This window comes from Carassius auratus, chromosome 38 (assembly GCF_003368295.1).
Source record: "Carassius auratus strain Wakin chromosome 38, ASM336829v1, whole genome shotgun sequence".
Taxonomy (NCBI): Eukaryota; Metazoa; Chordata; class Actinopteri; order Cypriniformes; family Cyprinidae; genus Carassius; species Carassius auratus.
The window spans coordinates 3,458,411-3,478,492 of record NC_039280.1 but is presented as its reverse complement, the minus strand read 5'-3'; the positions used below and the strand labels follow the sequence as shown (position 1 = coordinate 3,478,492).

The window sequence follows — 20,082 nt, the reverse complement described above, 5'->3', positions numbered from 1 at the left end:
CTGACTATAAGTCGCAGGACCAGCCAAACTATGAAAAAAAAGTGCGACTTATAGTCCGGAAAATACGGTAATCATAGAATTAAAAAAAAAAAATGTTTTCAACATTGATTAGAATAAAAATGTTTCTTGAGCAGCAAATCAGCATATTAGAATGATTTCTGAAGGATCATGTGACACTGAAGACTGGAGTAATGATGCTGAAAATTCACCTCAATCATATTTTAAATATATATTAAAATATGAAACAATTATTATAAATTGTAATAGTAATACTTGACACTACTACTGTTTTTACAGCATTTTTAATCAAATTACTGTATTTTTCGGACTATAAGTCGCACATGAGTATAAGTCGCACCAGTCCAAAAATACGTCATGATGAGGAAAAAAACATATATAAGTTGCACTGGACTATAAATCGCATTTATTTGGAACCTAGAGAAGACATTACCATCTACAGCCGCGAGAGGGCGCTCTATGTCTTCAGTGTAGACTACAGGAGCAGTGAAGACGGTAATGTTTTCTATTGGTTCATTTGTCTGTTCATGTCAAATTAATTTTGATAAGTCGCACCTGACTATAAATCGCAGGACCAGCCAAACTATGAAAAAAAAGTGCAACTTATAGTCCGGAAAATACGGTAATGCATTTGGTGAACATTAGTGTATGGTGTGTAAATACTGAATTTGTGATTTGTGAAAAATGTGAATTTGTGAAAAAGAAAAATTTGAATTTGTGAAAAAGATCATAAAATCACAAAATTTGAATTTGCGAAAAAGATCATATTAAAAAGTATAAATTCATATAAAAAGACTAAAAGTAAAATAAAGAAAAAATACAAATTTTTGGTTTCTTTTTAACTTTCCTTACTTAGTCGGGCTCACTCGCCCGGCATTGCAGCGCCCTCTTTCTCCGGAGCTCAGCGCTTCAACATGTCCTGCCACACGCCGTCTCCACGGGGCCACAGCATCCTGGCCTCACCCAACAGCACCCTGAACGAAACAGCCTTGCTGCCTGAGATGGAGCCCATTCTACCAGACCTCTGCATTGAGCAGCTGTGGACAGAAACCAGCGCTATCTCCAGGTGCCCTGAGCCTCATGAGTTTCCATTCCCTGTGTTTATAAGCCGAGAGCATGAAGTTACTGTTGATGTTTGCCCTGAAATCAGTGTCATGTCGTTCTTGTGCAGGGAGAAAGGCTGCCAGGCTGCTAAAGTCTTCATCACCTCTGACCTGTGTGAGAACCGGTACCTGTGCTTCCTGGTCGAGTCCCACCAGCAGCTCAGGTGAATGTGTGGCTTATTTTGTAGTTTTACTTCTGCATTAATAGGATGGATCACTTTGCATATTTAAAGCTTTGGTGTGCTGTTTGCAGGTGTGTAAAATTCCTTGAGAGCAATGAAACCTCTCAACTGATATTTGCATCAGTGACCGTTATCACCGCAAAAGATGCTGCCCCTCTTGAGGTGAGTTTTTGAATTTGTCAAATATATCATTATGAAATATGTCAAAGACTTTGTCACCGTGATGTGTCTTGAATGTTGGGAAGTAACTGTTTTTCTATATTATCTGTACTGTTGCTAAAGTCACGATAAACTGAAGAAGTGACAGATCTTTCCTTCGGCATTGTGAATGTACATCAGAGTGAAACAGGTTATTGAAAAAGATCATCAATTTAAGATGCAGATTTTTTTCTATGCTTCAGTTGTTGACTGAATTTTAAGATATGGATATTGCTACATTTGTCGCAATCAAGAATTTTGTAATACAGTATGTATATCAAATAGCGACAAGCCTTTATTTTGTATAAAAGAACACCATTGACTGTTCTTGTACTATAATTTTTTTAAATCTATTTTTACTCCCTGTAATATTATGACCCCCCTGCTTCACATTCAAGACCTTAAATTTGAATGCCAAAATGTGATTGAGATGGCACAAATATTGCTCTTCTCAAATAATTGACTAGATTGAATAACCACGATCAGAATGCGAAAGCCGCAGTTTAACAGATTAAATGACTGGTCATGTATACATCAATAATAAAAAGATAAAATTAATTTACCAAAAGATTAACATTTTAGTTATAAGGTCAAAAAATTTAACAATAAAACAAATGCATGGATATGATTGATTTGCATTTAAAATAGATACTATGGATTGTTTTTTTTTAATATATAATTTGATGCTGACCTTATAGTGAACATGAGCTTATAGTTTCCGTAGTACTCTTTCTATAGTATTCTGCTATTTAATCTGTATTGTTTGGAAGTTAAGTTGTTTACTAATAGACAAACACTCACTTTTAACCATTGAATAAATTGTAAGATCAGTGTAACAAGAGTTGCAAATGTTTCCATTTAGAATCACTTTTGAAATCCATTTAGATTTGATCTTTCTGCTTCCTATTATGATGAGGGATTTACACCGTATAAGCGTGACGTTTGTAAATCTTGAACATCAGCTATAAGTGTCTTCCTCTTTTCCTCCACTGTCATCAAGACCTAAATTTCACGTTTTCTTCATTTCTTCACAGGACATTCATACAATGCTGGTGCTTGAGGCCAATGGAAGTCTGGTCTTGTACACAGGAGTCACACGGGTGAGGCTTGATTTCATCTGCGTTTTTCACCTCTGAAATGACATTATTAGTGTCCTGAATCATTTTTCTACTTTCAGCTCAGTCGGACTATGCTGTAATATGCAGCGTTCCTGCCATGCATAGTTCTCTTTTATTAAAAAAGCCAAAGGCATCTGCGCATTACAATTTGCACTCAAAGCCTAGTGCTGAGTCTAATACATCATCTCATTCCATCATGTTTCCCACCAATCACTAGAGATTTGAAAATTGGTTCCAGGTGAGTCACTCATATCTGGATGATTAGTGCTGGAGAGAATGCAGGGATTCTTTACAGGCGCGCAGGATATCTGTTTATACTGTTAGATTCATATCGTTTATTAATGTCATAAGATGGTACTTACAGATGCATGCATGACTGATGTATAAAAAGCCCCTTTCTCTGCAGCACTGATGATGCTGTGTGTTTCAGACGTGGATGACGCACCTCGAACCAATTTTCAAGTTCTAGAATTCATTGAAAATATGATTGATCAATGTGACCTATCCCACAGAATACGAAGGCTGCATCCCAACGCTATCCAACATGATTTGTCATTTATAGTGTTATTTGTCATATATAATATAAAAATAGTGGTTTAAAAAAAATAGCCTTTCCAAATTTGCCATTTCAGGCATTCTTTGCTGTCAAATAAAATAAATCAAATAAATTGTGTATATAGCGATGTATGTATGTCTGCATATGTGTGTATATATGAATTATAATATTATAATATGCTACATATAATTAAATAAAAATATTTAATACGATCACCTTTACTAAATATTATTATTGAAATGCATTTAAATGTGCATTAATATTTAATTATACAAAAAAAAAAAAATATATATATATATATATAACATAACAAAATGGTAATAAAAATAATAGTTGTATTTTATTATTATTACACTCTTATTGTTCTAATCTATTCTTCAATATTCTTGTTATGCATCTAATTCTTTATGTATTTCACAAGGAAATGACAACCTCAAAAGTTTTGGTTTTAAGACAGTCACACATAGCTTAAATAAAATGCATAAAAGCTAAAGTTTGCACAAATTAAAGAATGTTAATTCAGCTTTATGGTAACACAAAGCCATCATGGTTTAAGCTAGTAATAATGATATATGTTTGCTTCCAGGTCAGCAAAGTGTTTGTCCCTGGCCTTTTGTCTCCTACGTTCAGTGTGCCAAACCACCAGCCGCAGTTAAGCACCCCTCTGGAGAACATCAGCACCCCCGCAAGGGCCGCGGTTCAGCATATGAGCCGTCTGGAGGAGGTACTATAATGTGCTTGCGGGATCGTGTGCGTTTTATTGTAGCTGATTAGTAAAACACTAATTGAGTCATATATGTAAGACAAGACAGCATTCTTCAAGACGACTCTTGATATTGTGTCCTAATGCTAATGGCCATCCGCTTTGTTTCTACAAATGGATCCGCATCAGTATTAAATCACAGTAATATGTCCAGCTCCATTATTTTTCTTCTTAAACAACACAAACAACTTGGCTCTAGACTGTTTTGATAATCTAATTGTGTGAAACAGAGATCAAGTTGTCCACATGAGTGATAGTATGCTTAATAAATGACTGGTTTTATCCCGTATGAGTGTATTTATGGATATTGTGTTAGAGGAGTTTTTTTTTTTTTTTTTTTTTTTTGAGCCACCATTTAACATGAAGTATTGCATTATTGATAAAAGCTTCTCTAGTCCCTGCAAAAGTCTCCTAAACCACAAACTGAATTTTATTCACTACAGAACTACATTAGGGGCAGATGATGTACTTGTGTGGACAAGCACATTTCAATCACAGTCTATTGCTTTTTTATGATGGTTATTTACTACTAATAATGGTTACGAGAGCTGCAAATAACTTTATGAACAATATTTTTTTAAGCTTTCCGGCCAGAAAACTTTTTTCTTCTTCTTTTCTTCCCCATTTTGTCACCTTACGGAGTCTGGAATCCTTGCCACTTTTGCCTTTTTCTTGCTTTGTTGGCGATTAAAAGACACCCTAAAGGAATAGTTCACCCAAAAATTAAAATTTGCTGAAAATGGACTCATTCTCAGTCCATCCACGATGTAGATTAGTTTGTTTCTGCATCAGAACAGGTTTGTGGAAATATTGCATTACCTCATTTTTTCTTTTCTTACCAGTGGATCCTCTGCAGTGAATGGGTGCCGTCAGATTCCAGAGTTCAAACAGCTGATAAAAACATCAGTCTATAACTTAATGTCTTGTGAAGTGAACAGTTTAGTGTGTGTATGGATGAAATAAATCCATCAAGACATTTTTAACGTCCAATTGTTGCTTCTGGCTAACATATAAGTGTACACCCAGAATATTGCCACCCTATAAGGAATATGTGAGTGTATTTTGAAATTATTTTTTTTTCACTGTAGGAAGCATTATTATGGATTAACTTTACCTGGATTTGTTTTGTACAAACATGCAGTCTTTTGATTCACAAGAAAATTAATTAATCGATTATATTTTGATTATTGTGATGTTTTAATAAGCAGTTTGGACTATTATTCTGATGGCACCCATTCACTGCAGAGCATCCATTGGGGAGCAAGTGATGCAATTCTACATTTCTCAAAATTTGCTCTGATCATGAATGGCCTGAGAGTTATAACATTTTTAGCTAAATGTAATTTCTAAGTCAACTGTTCTTTAATATTCAGAAACAAAGCTGTTTTATATCTGAATCGAACGTATTTATAATTAGGGGTGCTCCGATCAAGATCGTCCGATTGTTAATGCGCATCTCGTCAGTAAAGCCGGTTCTCTAATCAGCGGTTAATTCCATCAGGTGCGTGATTTCACATTGAGCAGCTGTTACGACACAGAGCCGTTGTTAACTGAGAAGATGCGCCGAAAAAACGCTGAAAATGAAGTGGATCTGCGCATCTTCTCTATTAACAACGGCTCTGTGTAGTAACAGCTGCTCTATGTGAGATCACGCACCTGATGGAATTAACCGCTGATTAGAGAACCGGCTTTACTGACGAGATGCGCATAACGATCGGACAATCGTGATCGGAGCATCCCTATTTATAATTAACGAATTTGGCAAAATCAAAAATGCATTGAATTAACATTGAAATGGCCTGAGCTGAATATCCACACTACTTTCTTCGTTTGAGCTGCTTTTTGCTCAGTTGAATTAGTTTCTGAAAAAATGAACTTTACACCGTAATCAAAATGAACTGGCTTAAGTTGAATAATGGGCATTAACCTCATCAAACTTGAACATGGAACACCTTGCAGTGCTGTTGTGTGTTTTACGTCTTGTCTTTTCATGGTATTCCTCATCTGCTGCTGTCAGGTTGGCATGCCGTCTCCTGTGTTGGAGGTGCGCAGCGCTGCGCAGCACCACGAGTCGTCCTGGCTGGAAGACTCTTCATTCCAGCAGGCCGCACCTCACATCCACTCCCTCCGAGACGCGGTCAGCAACAGAGTCACGCTGGTCAGTCCGACTCATCTCCTATAACACCCTCTCAACACAGTTCATTGATGTTCTAGTGTCATTAAGATGCTTGATGTTGTTACCGGTGATTACAATTCTGCGGATCACAGAAATCATGAAAAAAGCTCTTTTAGAAACCAGATGCACTGATGCTGATGGCTGATTATTTTTTATGAATGGATGATAACTGATGATGGCTAGTATAACATGCTAAACGAATTGGCCGGATTCGAGGGGTAAGAGTTTATTTGAATGCATGTCTGAGGGAAACTTACTTTTTAGAAAAGTATAGATGATATTTTTTTCTTTTTATCTTGCCTCTGTATAAAGCTATAATAATGTCCATATTTTATTTGTTATTTATTTAATTTGGGGCATTTGTTTTTAAAATTTCAATTGCATTGTTATTTACATTACATTCTATTTAAATTTTGTCATTTAAACAGATGCTTTTTATCCAAAGAGATTTACAAATGACGACAATAGAAGCAATCAAAACCAACAAAAGAGCAATAATAAAGTGTTATATTAGTATATTATATAGTTATATTTCAGTTTTCACAAAGGAATTGTACAGCATTTTGTCCATGCAATGATAAAGGACACATTTAATTTTATTTATTTTAGATTTTATTCTTTGCCTTAAATCTCATTTTGTAAAAAAAAAAAAAAAAAAAAAAAAAAGAATCGAATCGTGAGTTGAGTGAATCGTTACAACCTACTTAGTCATACAGAAACTGAAGTAGCAACATAATTTTGATTTAAACATTAAGGCACATACATTTTCAAAATAAGATCTATAATGTGTATTTACAGAATAAAGTAATTTTCAATGTCAATTTATATGGTGAAAAACTGTAAAATGTTTTATTAATGTAATGTTACAGTACATGCTATTAAATGTAATCCTAAATAAATATCATACTATCAAAAAAAAAAAAAAAATCTACACATGAAAAACCATAGATTCCCAGAATTGTGACACTTTACATTTTGATGGTTTTTCATGGAAATAAGTGTTTATTAGTTGTAGTTTTTTGTTTTTTTTGAATGCATTACATTTCTCATGTGATTTCTTATTACCACCCGTGTATTTTGGGGTTTATCAGTGTATTATAAATGTTCAAAACAGGTTTTAATATTTAAGCAGGTTGGTATATTCTCTTATCATTATGTACATCAGTTGCAAAAATGTTGCTGCAGTTTTTTTCTATTTTTTATGGTCAAGTTTTGGCAGTCACAGCTGCCTTTTTTTCATAGTTCATAGACATTTTACTGACTGATAACAAATGAGGTGAACCGTTTGTCCATTAAATATCTGTCAGTATATTTTGGAAGAATTAGTCTTTTGTTAGTCAGCCAAATGGGCTTGGTTTTTTGTCCAATGCCAGTAAATCTTACAATGGGCACATAATTCAGATAAATCCACCTGGTTGTCTTGATATATCACTGTCTGGATGTAAATGTGGCAGCTGCTTTCTAAATGCATTTTCAAAATGTCAAACAGGGTCAAGATGCATGCGTTTTCGTTTGTGCTGACCACTGCTGCTAAAGGCAGGCTCTGGTAATTGCTTTTTTCGTACAGTGGCCGGCTGTAATTGAGGGCTGCCAGAGTAACAGGACATGACCGACATGGTGTGCCGGCTCAGACATGTGCACCAAGAGCCTGTCACTCTTTCAACAAGACTCAATAAAGTCTGCTCCCCTGCAGTCAGCCCCTCTGCGTTGTCATTTCCCACTGAATGGCATGTCCTACCAGAAGAAATCCCCTTACAGGCCTGTCAAAGCAATCTTGCCACTACCAACTTATGTGGGATGATATGCTTCTAAGAAAGGCTTTTAAAAATAGCCAGCGTCTACGGTTTGTTTTGTCGAATGCCTGCTGGAATTTTAATGCATGCAATTGTTCTTTTGTTTTCAGTTTATTTCAGCAAAGCGGGCAACAATAGCTTGGTTGCTTTTGACAGAATTCGACCAGATAGAAATAGCAACGTGACGCCTGTTAGTTCAGACTCGCACAGCTAATTAAGAATGTGGCGCTAATATCCGCCCCTCACTTTTCTCTTGTTCAGGAATTGAGCTCCGGTTCCATGTTAAGAATCACCATTCCCGAGCTGGCCACTTCAGAGCTGGGTAAGAGAAAACGCTCACATAAATGCAGTCTAACCGCGTGATGCATCACTTCCTCACAACACTCATTTTAAAATAGCCCCACGTCCTCCTGGTGTCAGTTTGAATTTTTAGGTTTGGTCTTTTCATGAAAATATCTTCTACATGTAGTCACTATTTTGGTTTTGTTTGTTAACAGTGGTTAACAGCATGTACTACTACTGCATTTTTTAATCTTAATGTTAATTTCTAATATTACTTAATAAACCAATAAATAACATCATCAAATGTTAAACCAATAAATAAACCTACATAAATACAAGCATAATGTCGGTAGTCAATTAGTTTTAGTTAATGCACTGTGAGCTAACATGAACAATCAGTAAGTAATTGTATTTATTTTGCTTAAAAAGATACTGCTCATTGTCAGTTTATCTAAGCTAATGCATCATCTAACATGAACTAATTAGACATTAAGTGTTATTGAGTGTTTTGTGTGTCAGATTGCTTAATTTTAAACTATTATTTGATTTTTATTTTCTATAAAAATTTGTTAGTGCTTTATTGCAATACAACTTTTTCGTCAATGGTATAATAAAGGGCTTTTAAATTAAAATGTAAAAGGATTGTACATTTTAAAGGAATAGTTCACCCCAAAATTAAAACAAAACTTGCCTCAGGCCATCGATGATGTAGATGAGTTTATTTCTTCATCAGATTTGGAGAAATGTTGCATTGCATCACGCTCCTCTGCAGTGAATGGGTGCCGTCAGAATGAGAGTCTAAACAGCCGATAAAAACATCACAAATATCCACAAGTAATCCACAGCACTCCATTCTATCAATGAATGTCCTGTGAAGTGAAAAGCTGCATGTTTATAGGAAACAAATCCATCATTAAGATTTTTAACATTTTTGGTCAGAATAGGAGTACGTTATACTTGTCACTTCACTAGACATTCACTGACGGACTGTAGTGGTGTGGATTACTTGTGGATTATTGTGATGTTTTAATCAGCAGTTTAGACTCATTTTGACGGCACCCATTCACTGCAGAGGAGCATGATGCAATACTACATTTCTCCAAATCTGATGAAGAAACAAACTCATCAACATCATGGATGGCCTGAGGGTGAGTACATTTTCTGCAAATTTTCAATTTTGGGTGACCTTTTCATTTAATTGTCATCATGATGCACATATTTCATCTTGTCTTCAAATCCTCTGACGATGTGAACACTGCCGCTTTTCAACCCGCACTCCTGTGAGACTCTAACAGTGCTGTTTTGTAGTTATTTGGTAAAACTCAGATCCTGATTCATTAGGCATAAATGATGTGCCCAAGGATCTGTCACTAATGAATGCAGTTATGCTTTACTGTGAAGTAAAACTGAGTCATTCCTGACGCTTTCTGCATTTAGACATTTGACCTTTTCTAATGTGTTTGCTATTAATATTCCAGGAAGTGGAGATGATGCATGCTTTGGGTCTGTTGATGTCATTAGAGCTGTTTGCAATTGATTTGTACCATTTAAATTTTTACCACCTATCACCCAGAGCATGCTAGCATTATAACGATGTCTTTTGAATGGACAAACACTGGTCAGATCCCAACCGTGGGTGCAGATTCCCCCTGGCGGATTTGTTTCACTTATCTTGGCCTTTAGTTTCGAACTAATTGCGTGCGACATCTTCCCATCCGGCATTCTTTACAATTTTCTCAATTAATGCCAGCTTCCTGTTAATAAGTGCTTTAGTTTAAAAAGTGGTAGGCTTTGTACTGCTAATAAAGTGGCATTTTATTCAGCTCCATCCTGACCTTTCTGTGTTTGTTTGTTAATTAAGCTCCAGGCAGTCATTGAAAGTGTGGTGGTGTGACGCTAAACGATAGCAGATGAAATGAAAGAAGTGGAAAATGCCATTTTAGATATCCCTGATTCACGTTTAGTTGTGAACAAAAGATGCTTTTGCACTTTTTACTGGTAGTATGCTCTATTCATTAAAGATTTCATACTCTGTATGTAGTTACAGTACTCTATTGTTCCCTAGATCTAGTGACAAAGCAGGATGAATGAATTCTTTTGCATTTTATGAGGCAAATTTGTGAAATTGCAAAGTAGCTCTGAATTGCTCTGAATACAAAATTGAAATCAGAGATGTGACTTGTGTCTTTACTTAACAAGCTGTGTGATTTCAGGAATTGTTCATGTACGTAACAAAAACGTGGGGAATTACTACTGAATTTTAATACTTTTAAATAAGGGTTTGTTTAAATTACTATACTATAATATTAATATTATAATACTCCAATGCTAATATTAATATTCATGCATGTCTTGGTGAAACACCATTAAAAATTTTCCCTGTGAAATCCTCACACTTAAATATGGAAACCCACTTAAAAAAAGCTGTCAATTCTGACTTGCATTCAGGGCATATTTTCTCTCTCACAATTTATTATCAGAAATTGCAAGGTTTTTAGCATACAATTCCTACTTTATCTCTAGCAATTTTAAGTAGATATCTTGCAAATCTGAACAGAAGATTCACTTTTTGTAAGTAATATGATTTTGTGCATTAATATGAATGAAAAATGCAATGTAGCAAAACATTTTTTTAATGAAAAATGCATTTTTGGGATCAAGACAGATCCTTCGGTCCAGAAAACTTGGGGTCCCTTAAATCAGATATAAATTTAGAGGGGAAAAAAGTCAGAATTGGGAGATGCAAAGTGAACTTTGCAAGACAAACTAAATTTTGAGGGAGTCTGAATTGGGAGATTTTAACTCAAAATTTTTAAATATAAACTCAGTGAAAAATGTCTAATTTAAAGGTTATAAACTCACAATTCTGGAAAAAAATAATCTGAAATATGTGATGTTAACTCAAAATTGGGAGATATAAACTCATAATTGTGAGAAATAAAATTCTGAGAAACAATTTAAAAAGGTATTTTGGCATATAAACTCATAATTGTGAGAAATAAAACCCGAAATGTTAGATAAAAAGACAAAGTTGCCCTATTTTTTTTTTTTTTTTGATTCTGTTGAAGAAACAGGCTTTCACACTTGATCATGTTGAACACTGAATATCTGATCACTTAATAAAAAAAGCAATTTCCCCATTATTTATTTAGCTTTTGTGTTAAAAAAATTTAAGTGTCGGATTTCTTTCCAAATTTAGAAATTATGGCTTAGTAATAAGGCTTTTGCTCAAGGAACTACATAAAGGTTCAAAAGTCCTACACTTTCTTTGCTTCATTTCATCTTGTTACAGAAATCAAATCCAACCAAACCCCATGCATCCCTCCTCCCTCAGATCCCAACATCCTGGTTGTCTTTATCAGGTCTTGTAGCCCCCGTGTCACGTAGTCAAACACTTATCTGTAAACCCGTCCCTCCTCGCTCAGATGTGCGTTCCAGCTCCGACTGTCCTTTGAAGTGGCGGCCCCCTCCGTGTGCACTCTTCTATAGGATCACCTCCGCGTGCAACCTTCTCCATTATCTTCACCTACACTTTTTATTTTGGATCTACACACGTGGGGGTGGGAGATACCAGCTAAAAATGATATTATGTTTAATCTTAATCTAATAATATGGTATTAATTCATCAGAGATCAGTGTGACAGCTGACTAAATAACATGTATTAGTGGTGTTTGCTAAGGCATGCATCATTGTTATGATTGCTTATGCTTGAGTTTAGCAATTTGAGCAAGTATTAAAGAGAGATCATTTTTACCACAAAATTAGGTGCCCCTCAAAAGCTCAAAATTGTGGGATATTTATTAAAAAATCGCAACAAATAAATTCAGAATTGAGAGTTTTTAACTCGAAATGGTGAGATACAAACTGGAAATGGCAATAAATAAAGTCAGAATTGTGTATTATAAACTCTGAAATTATGAAATTTGGAATTGCAAGAAATAAATTTAAAAAAGTTTTTAACTTTGAGAAACTTTGAGATTTTAACTTGAAGCTGTGGGAAATAAAGTCAGAATTACGCATTATGAAATAAAAATAATAGTCTGAATTATGATGCATAAATATTACATGCATGATTCCTCCAGTTGTTTACAGAGACGTTTGCTCTTATTTTCTGGTTGATTTTTAAGTGGTGAATGATCAAATGAGTTAAACATTTCCCATAGATTTTACAAGGCGGGATTCAAGCCTTATCTAGAGACCCAAATGTTTCAGAAAGCGCTCACTCCTTTCCATTGTTTTAGTGACTTCTGTTATTAACTCTTAATCTTTCTTTTACTCACACAGTCAAGCGTTGCCTGCAGGCCATCAGGTTTATTTTACCCAAGGACACTGCCATGAAAGTGCTGGTCAAGTGGTACAACAGTTACAACGCCCCTGGAGGTCCCAGCATGCACCTGGAGTGGAACCTGTTTGTTACATGCCTAATGACAATGATGGGTTACAACACAGAACGACTGACGTGGACACGCAATGTGAGTGTGACCTCTGTGTCAGTCTTTGTGTTGGGTATCCTTCAGGCTCTGCCAGCTCACTAGGATTGATCAAGCATTTAACTGAATTCAAAGTTTACATGACTTAAACAAAGCACAGAAAACGGTTTAATTCACATGAAAACATTTTCTACAAATTAAATTGAAATTATTGCTACAACTTTATACTTCCCAGTACAATTAATTTCTGACTTTTTTTGTAGATCTTATTTGCCTGCATACATTTTTTTTAATAAATGAATAAATATTTTTTCTGTATATATTTATTTAAGTCTTTATTTGTATTTGCATATTAAAATAAATGTATTTAATTATTTATCTCAAATAAAGTCAGAATTATGTGTTATAAACTGACAGTTCTGATGTTTTAAAATCAATTAGATAATTTGAATACACAATTAAATTGTAATTATTAATATAATTCATATTTGCCCAGTACAAATACATTTTTGACTTAAAATGTTTTAAATCATGAAATCAGATATCAGACATAAAATTTAGTTTAATCAGCGGAAAAAAAAATCTTTATCAAAACATTTAAATCTTTGGTTATTTTTGAATAAAAGAATAAACCATATTAAAACATTAACATTAAAACAAAACATTATATTATACAAAATTGTTTGTTTTAAAATCAGTTGGATCAGTTTAATACACATTAAAACTCTTTTCTACAAATTAATTTCTAACCATATTTTCCCAGTACAATTAATTTATGATGGAAAATATTTTGTTGTAGAGCTTACTCGCTTGCATATGTTATATAATGTAGTGGAATAAATCAGTGATTTTTATTTATACAAACATACTTTATTTAAACATTTATCAAAACAAAAGACTTGATTAAAACAATACTATTATGACAAAACACTGGACAAAATTGTATTATAAGACAGGGAAGTTAGCACTTGACCATCTTCCTTGATCATTAACACTACTGTCATCTCCACAGCTTCATTTTGAAGTGCCCCTCTCTCCAGTGATAGCCCCAAAGAAAGCCCGACCTGCTGACACGGGTTCAGATGAGGTGAGTGTCCCTAAACATGTCAAAAACCTTGAGTCATCTGATCATCTGTAGCCTACCAGCTTGAGCTGCAGCCGAAAGTGTTAACTTGCCTTTAATTTATTACAGAAAGGCAAAAACAAAATCCATTTTAGGGTCAGGAAGTTTATTTTAAAGAAATGAGAACTTTTATTCAATAAAGATGCATTAAATTTATCAAAAGACACTTAAAATTAGGGCTGAACGATGCGGACAAATTTTTTTTTTTTTTTGGCTAGAGACGCGCGCTCAGAGCTAGTGCTGTCACTTTTGTGAAAAAATCATTTTCGATTTTTAAGACATAAGTGTTCATTGAATCGATTTTCCATGTCTTAAAAAAAAAAAAAAAAAAGGTTTCCTTTTTCAACGTCAAATAACAGAAGAACGTAAAGAGAGCGCTGGAAACGCACAAGTCAGCAATATTTCTTATTTATTGGCATGAACTTTCGTGAAGAATAACAAACGGCAACAGGAGTGCAACATTCTCGAAAAAAGATATAGGCTATGCAGAGGGGACGGCTGCCATAACAAAAGAAAAACATCACTGCATTTATGATTTAGGGAATTCAAAAATCTCCAAGATTATTTTTAATAATGATTCAATCCATTTTAAAAAAACTGTTAAAAAAAATGAGACTTTAAATGGACTTGAGAACAGGCCATGTGTGTTTTTTATTGAACGTAACCGACACTAGGCAAGGCAGGCATATTGTAATGCACAAAAAGGCGCAAAATAAGGCCATTACAAATTAATTGGACAGGAAAACAAGTCGATCAACATTTTCGGAGTCCAGAGCAGAGCGTTTTTTATTCACTATATGTCCAGCTGTTGAGAAGACGCGCTCCGACCGCACTGATGTCCCAGGGACACTCCGGTACAGCTGCGCAGGGTGGGGGAGATACTGCCAATTTCCACCACAAAAGCCGGTCGCTGTCAGCTTGCAATGGTCATTTTCATAACTCATAACTCGTCTATTGCGCCACGAGACCTCCAGACGCGCCTAAACGCGCCTTTACATTGAAATCATTCACGCCAGACGAAGAAGTCGCAACTTTTCAGTGTTTTCAACCACATACTGTTTATTTTAGTTTTCAAACAAATAAATTCACATAAGTACTAAAAAACAATCCATTTAGAGTTTGTAAAATACACACTGATGTCTATGGAAGAGGTAATCATAATCCTTTCCATTATAATTCGACACGTTTTATTCATATCAGATACACATTGTGTAAGTAACTTCAATGTTTACTCTATTCTATTCCCAGTTCACCAGCCACTTACTTTTATGTATTTTGGGAGAAGTGGATGAATTCACGTGTTGTAAATAGAGATGTAAATCCAATCAAACGGCGGCACCCATCGCGCATACAGCTCAACTAACGCGATCGTTATAAAGGTGTTTAACCAACAATATACTTCCACTTGCATGTATTTGACAATCGGAATATCAGATATTTCATGCCATAACTAACACATTTGTGAATATTCTGAATGAAAAAGTAAAAATGATATAAAAGTAGATTATCATTCATTCAGCGCTGTTGCTGCTGCAGTGTGTCACGTGACAAGCAATGACGCGTCACCATGGAAACGCCGCCCCCCCTCTCCTGTTTGCGCGCTGACTTTAGCGGTGCAGTCAAGGGGAGTCGTAAAACTGATGTTTGTTGTGACTGCCAGAGTTGTATGCAGGGCGAGCGCGGAGAAGGGAAATCTATATCGTCTATATCGTTGTTTTTTTTCGATATTAATATCTTGAAAGTTCATATCTAGATATAGATACGATAACGATATATCGTTCAGCCCTACTTAAAATGTTACAAAAGTTCTATTGATCAAAGAATCCTGAATGAAATGTAACATTGTTCCACAAAAATATGAAGCAGGGCAACTGTTTTTAACATTGTAATAATAAGAAATGTTACAGCTTACTGTTTTCACTATATATATTTAACCAAATAAATTCAATCAAGCATTATATGTGACCCTGGAGCACAAAAACAGTCTGACGTTTCTGGGGTATATTAGTAGCAACAGCCAAATATACATTGTATGTGTCAAAATTATCGTCATTTTTCTTTTATGCCAAAAATCATTAGAATATTAAGTAAAGAGCATGTTCCATGAAGATATTTTTTAAATTCCCTTCCTTAAATATGTCAAAACGTATTTTTGATTAGTAATATGCACTGCTAACAACTTCATTTGGACAACTTTAAAGGAGATTTTCTCAATATTTAGAATTTTTTGCACCCTTCGATTCCAGTTTTACAAATAGCTATAACTCTGCCAAATATCGTCCGGTCCTAATAAACCATACATCAATGGAAATCTAATTTATTCAGCTTTGGTTTGGATGATGTATAAATCTCATTTTTGAAAAATGTACTCTTAAGACTGGTTTTGTGGTCCAGGGTCACACATAATCTTACTGACCCCAAGCTTTTGTATAGTAGTGTATAGAGTGTATAATTTATGTATAAAAGTCCTTGCTGGGTTCCTGTTGGGGATGTTTAAAGGTTTATTGATGGCTATATCTGTATGACATCAACAGGATTGGGGATACCTCCGATGCTCCGACTACCATTGGCAGGTTTCCATGTGCCCTGCGGTGGCCGTTCAGGGCCTGGAGCCGGTGTGGCCCCCCGGTGGAGTGGAGAACCACCACGCGTCTGTTCTGGGTTTAGAGTCGTCTGCCCTGCTCTTTCCACACATCCCGGTGCTCTTCTACGTTCTGCATCTGCTCTATGAAGACCTGAAGCTGGACGAGCTGCAGCGCAGTGGGGCGAGAGCTCTGGTCGGGCTGCTGCAACAGCTGGCCAAGTAATTATTTATTACATTTTTTGCCTTTTATCTACGAACAAGACCTTGTTTTTACCTCCTGACTAACAAAGTAAAGTCGCCCAACTCATTAAAACTCCCACTTCACATTGTCAGTGCCGCGTTTCTTTGTGGCACATCCCAATTTTGGATGGGGAGATAGCTGTAATGTAGTTTATTGTTTAATAAAATGACAAGTGCATGCTGTCATGTGGACATGAACAAAACAGCAGTGAGAGTTTAATTGGCTGCTGTTTGATGAACCCGTGTGGGTTTGAGATCTAAAAGTATTGTATTATAATACAGAAGATCAGGATCAGGATTTAACGATGGTCCTCTGTTGACTCTTCGGCTTGTGCCTGTTGTTTGTAGGTCAGCATTAGGGCTGGGTAATATTTATCTCCATATTTTTTTTGTCTTTTGATGATATTGGGTACATAATGTATGTATTTGCTCAGAAATTTACTTTTTTTGCAGTCAAAAAACACAATTTCAACCGATTAATTCTTGAGAAAATATTTTAACCATTAGTTTTAGAAATTACTAAACTGTCACTTTCATCGTTTTTATTCATCATTCTGTCAATATTATATTATTTGTGTATATAATGTATATAATTATTATTATATGTTAAAAAAATAAATGTTTAATATTGTATATATTACAATATAAATACGATAATGTTTATATTTTATAACTAATAATATATGAAATTCACACGTTTTTCAGTTATTTGTATATTTATATGTATTCAACATCAATCTGTATAATCAAATCTATAAAATAAAACCTGTTTTAAAAATATTTATATATAGCCAATATAGTGTATAAACAACATACTTTATATTTCATATAAATTCTAATAGGTAAAACCTAATAAGAAAAAAAGTACAAATGTGTATAAATTAATTTCTACAATGTCCTGACATAAGTCAGTAAAAAAATAATAATCCTCCTAATTTAAGATTGCACTGATGTGTATTAACTTTTTCCAATCTTGTCATATATTTATGAGAGCAATTAAATCGCCCGTTTTCTTCAGTAGATGGAGCTGACTGACAGTTTGAAACCATCCTGTATTCTCAAATCTTTCATATCATTGAATTCATCAATATTTGTAATGCCAGTACACATTTTTATATATCTGATGGTATTGACTCATACTGACTGAAGTTAAGCCCATATTTTGTGAGAACTGGAAGAAGCAGGAGGTTGTAGCCAAAGATAGATCATGTTTAGAGGAACCCAAACAACTATTACTGTATTTTTTACTTTATTACTCAGTTCACAAATAAAATCCATACACGTTTTCGACGTATGGCCCTCTGGTTGGCCTCTAGTTTTAGTGTATATCCGAGCGTCTGATGACTCTTTTAGCCACTAATCATTTTTTCCTCTCGTTTCATTAGGGACCCTACAGCTGGAGGATTTCATTGATCTGTACTGGCCGCGATTACCCTCATTCATCAAAACCTTCAAGGAGGCCTGCGTGATTGATCAGGGTATGAGGAGGATCAATGTGTTTCGGGACCCCTCATTAGCAGCTCAAGGCTTTTCTATTCATTCACCAGACAGTGCTGACTTGTAGGCCTGTCACGATAACAACTTTTTGTTGTGCGATATATTGCCCCAGAAATAATTGCGATAATCGATATCATTGTCATTTTAAAGACCATGTTATGCCACTGAATATAAAATCATAATGTAACGGCAATAAAATGCAAGAAGGCCTACACATTCCAAATGACGACAAGCTTTACATTTTTGAGAATATTTAGAAAAAATGTTAATAAATAGTAAAAAAATTTTTTTGCAAAAAGTGCAAAGTAACAAGTAGGAAAAAAAAGAAAAATGCACAACAAACTTGTATGGAGATTTTTCCCAGACTTCCTTTCTCGGTGAAATAAAGGGTGCACACTAATGTTGAAAAACACAATCACTACTCCGCAGTCAGATGTCTGAATGCACAAAGGCACAGATCCTTAAACAAAACCAAATCTGCAGGTGAAGCATGTTTTAAATTTGAACAAGGTATAGATTTAAAAAATTGAAGCAAGGTATACAAGCTATAATATACAAAACACGGTGACATAAATTTTAATTAAATATAATGGCCGATATATTGCATCACCAAATATTCTTGGGGTCATGTACATATATTGCGTGATAAGTTGATATATTGATTATCGCGACAGACTGACTTGTTTGGAGGAGTTTGGCCTGATGTGCTTCTTTCCATGTTTAGGGTTTGAGTGACAGGCCTTGTTGCCATGGGGCAAAACCCAAGGAAAAGGTCTAACATAGGCATGGAGCACAAAAGCAGTCTTAAGTCTCTGGGGTATATTTGTAGCAATAGCCAAAAATACATTGTATGGGTCAAAATGATAGATTTTTTTTTTTTTTATATGCCAAAAGTCATTAGAATATTAAGTAAAGATCATGTTCCATGAATATATTTTGTAAATTTCCTCCTGTAAATAAATCAAAACTTAATTTTTGATTAGTAATATGCATTGCTAAGAATTTATTTGGACAACTTCAAAGTTGATTTTCTCAGTATTTAGATTTTTTTTGCACCCTCAGATTCCAGATATTCAAATAGTTGCATCTCAGACAAATATTGTCAATCCTAATAAACCATACATCAATGGAGAGCTTACTAATTAGCTTTTATGTTTAGCTTCCGTCATTTTATTTTTAGACATTTTGTTGTGTGCTTCTGCCATTTCTATTACTATACAAGACCCGATACTGTTACTCTTACTATTTATTTTATATTTATTTCAGTTCTATTTTTTTAGTGCTTGAACTTAGAAATGTGGCCTTGGCAAATACCTGAAATAAAATTTTCATCTAATATTTATAATTTATTTTACATTTATTTCAATAAACAGATTTGATCGTTTTAGTTAACAATAATAACCTGAACAGGAGAGTGTCACAAATATATATTTTAGTAAGGTTTGAATTTTTTGCAAGAAATGATACAAGGATGCATTAAAGCTAGGGTTTTAAAGCAATTTTTTTGTTGCACTTTAACAGTTAGAGTGTAATTATACATTTAAGCACTGAGTGATATTAATTAACAACATGTACTTCCTATATGGTTAGTGTTAGGATTAGGGTAATTAAGTAAGTAATTATTATAATAGAATATAATATTATAATAGAACATGCAATTTGTGTAACAAGGAAACCTTAAAATAAAGTGTTACCATTTTTTTTTTTTTTATATATAAATGCTTAAAATAAATGAATTAGCATTCATTTTAAAAGCCATTTAATAATTTTACTCAGCAAATTTATTTTAAAAAATGCTGTTCTTTTAATATTTCTATTGTTGTGCAGCTCAGATGGAGCTGATGACTTGGCCGGTGTTCCTGGACGGGGAAGCCCCGTGTGTTTTCGGCTGGCTCAGTCGCTGTCTGAGAGGGCAAGATGTGACGCCTTTTCCTTATCTGCCTGGCATCTGTGAGAGAACTAAACTACTGGTGCTGGTAAGGACCCAAATCCTCCCTGTGCCACTGAATATGGTCTTC

The 20,082-nt window shown here is 34.7% G+C and overlaps 1 protein-coding gene across 1 annotated transcript in view; it reads left to right on the top strand.

The window, feature by feature from the left end:
- The window catches only part of anapc1 (anaphase promoting complex subunit 1), a 63,653-nt gene that overhangs the window by 9,660 nt on the left and 33,911 nt on the right, over window positions 1–20,082 (top strand). The window contains exons 10-21 of the mRNA XM_026223473.1: window positions 875–1,084; window positions 1,190–1,285; window positions 1,375–1,465; window positions 2,536–2,601; window positions 3,762–3,899; window positions 5,956–6,096; window positions 8,169–8,229; window positions 12,475–12,662; window positions 13,633–13,707; window positions 16,278–16,549; window positions 17,957–18,045; window positions 19,892–20,040. Coding sequence (XP_026079258.1) covers window positions 875–1,084; window positions 1,190–1,285; window positions 1,375–1,465; window positions 2,536–2,601; window positions 3,762–3,899; window positions 5,956–6,096; window positions 8,169–8,229; window positions 12,475–12,662; window positions 13,633–13,707; window positions 16,278–16,549; window positions 17,957–18,045; window positions 19,892–20,040 — 1,576 coding nt within the window. The remainder of the gene's footprint in view (window positions 1–874; window positions 1,085–1,189; window positions 1,286–1,374; window positions 1,466–2,535; window positions 2,602–3,761; window positions 3,900–5,955; window positions 6,097–8,168; window positions 8,230–12,474; window positions 12,663–13,632; window positions 13,708–16,277; window positions 16,550–17,956; window positions 18,046–19,891; window positions 20,041–20,082) is intronic.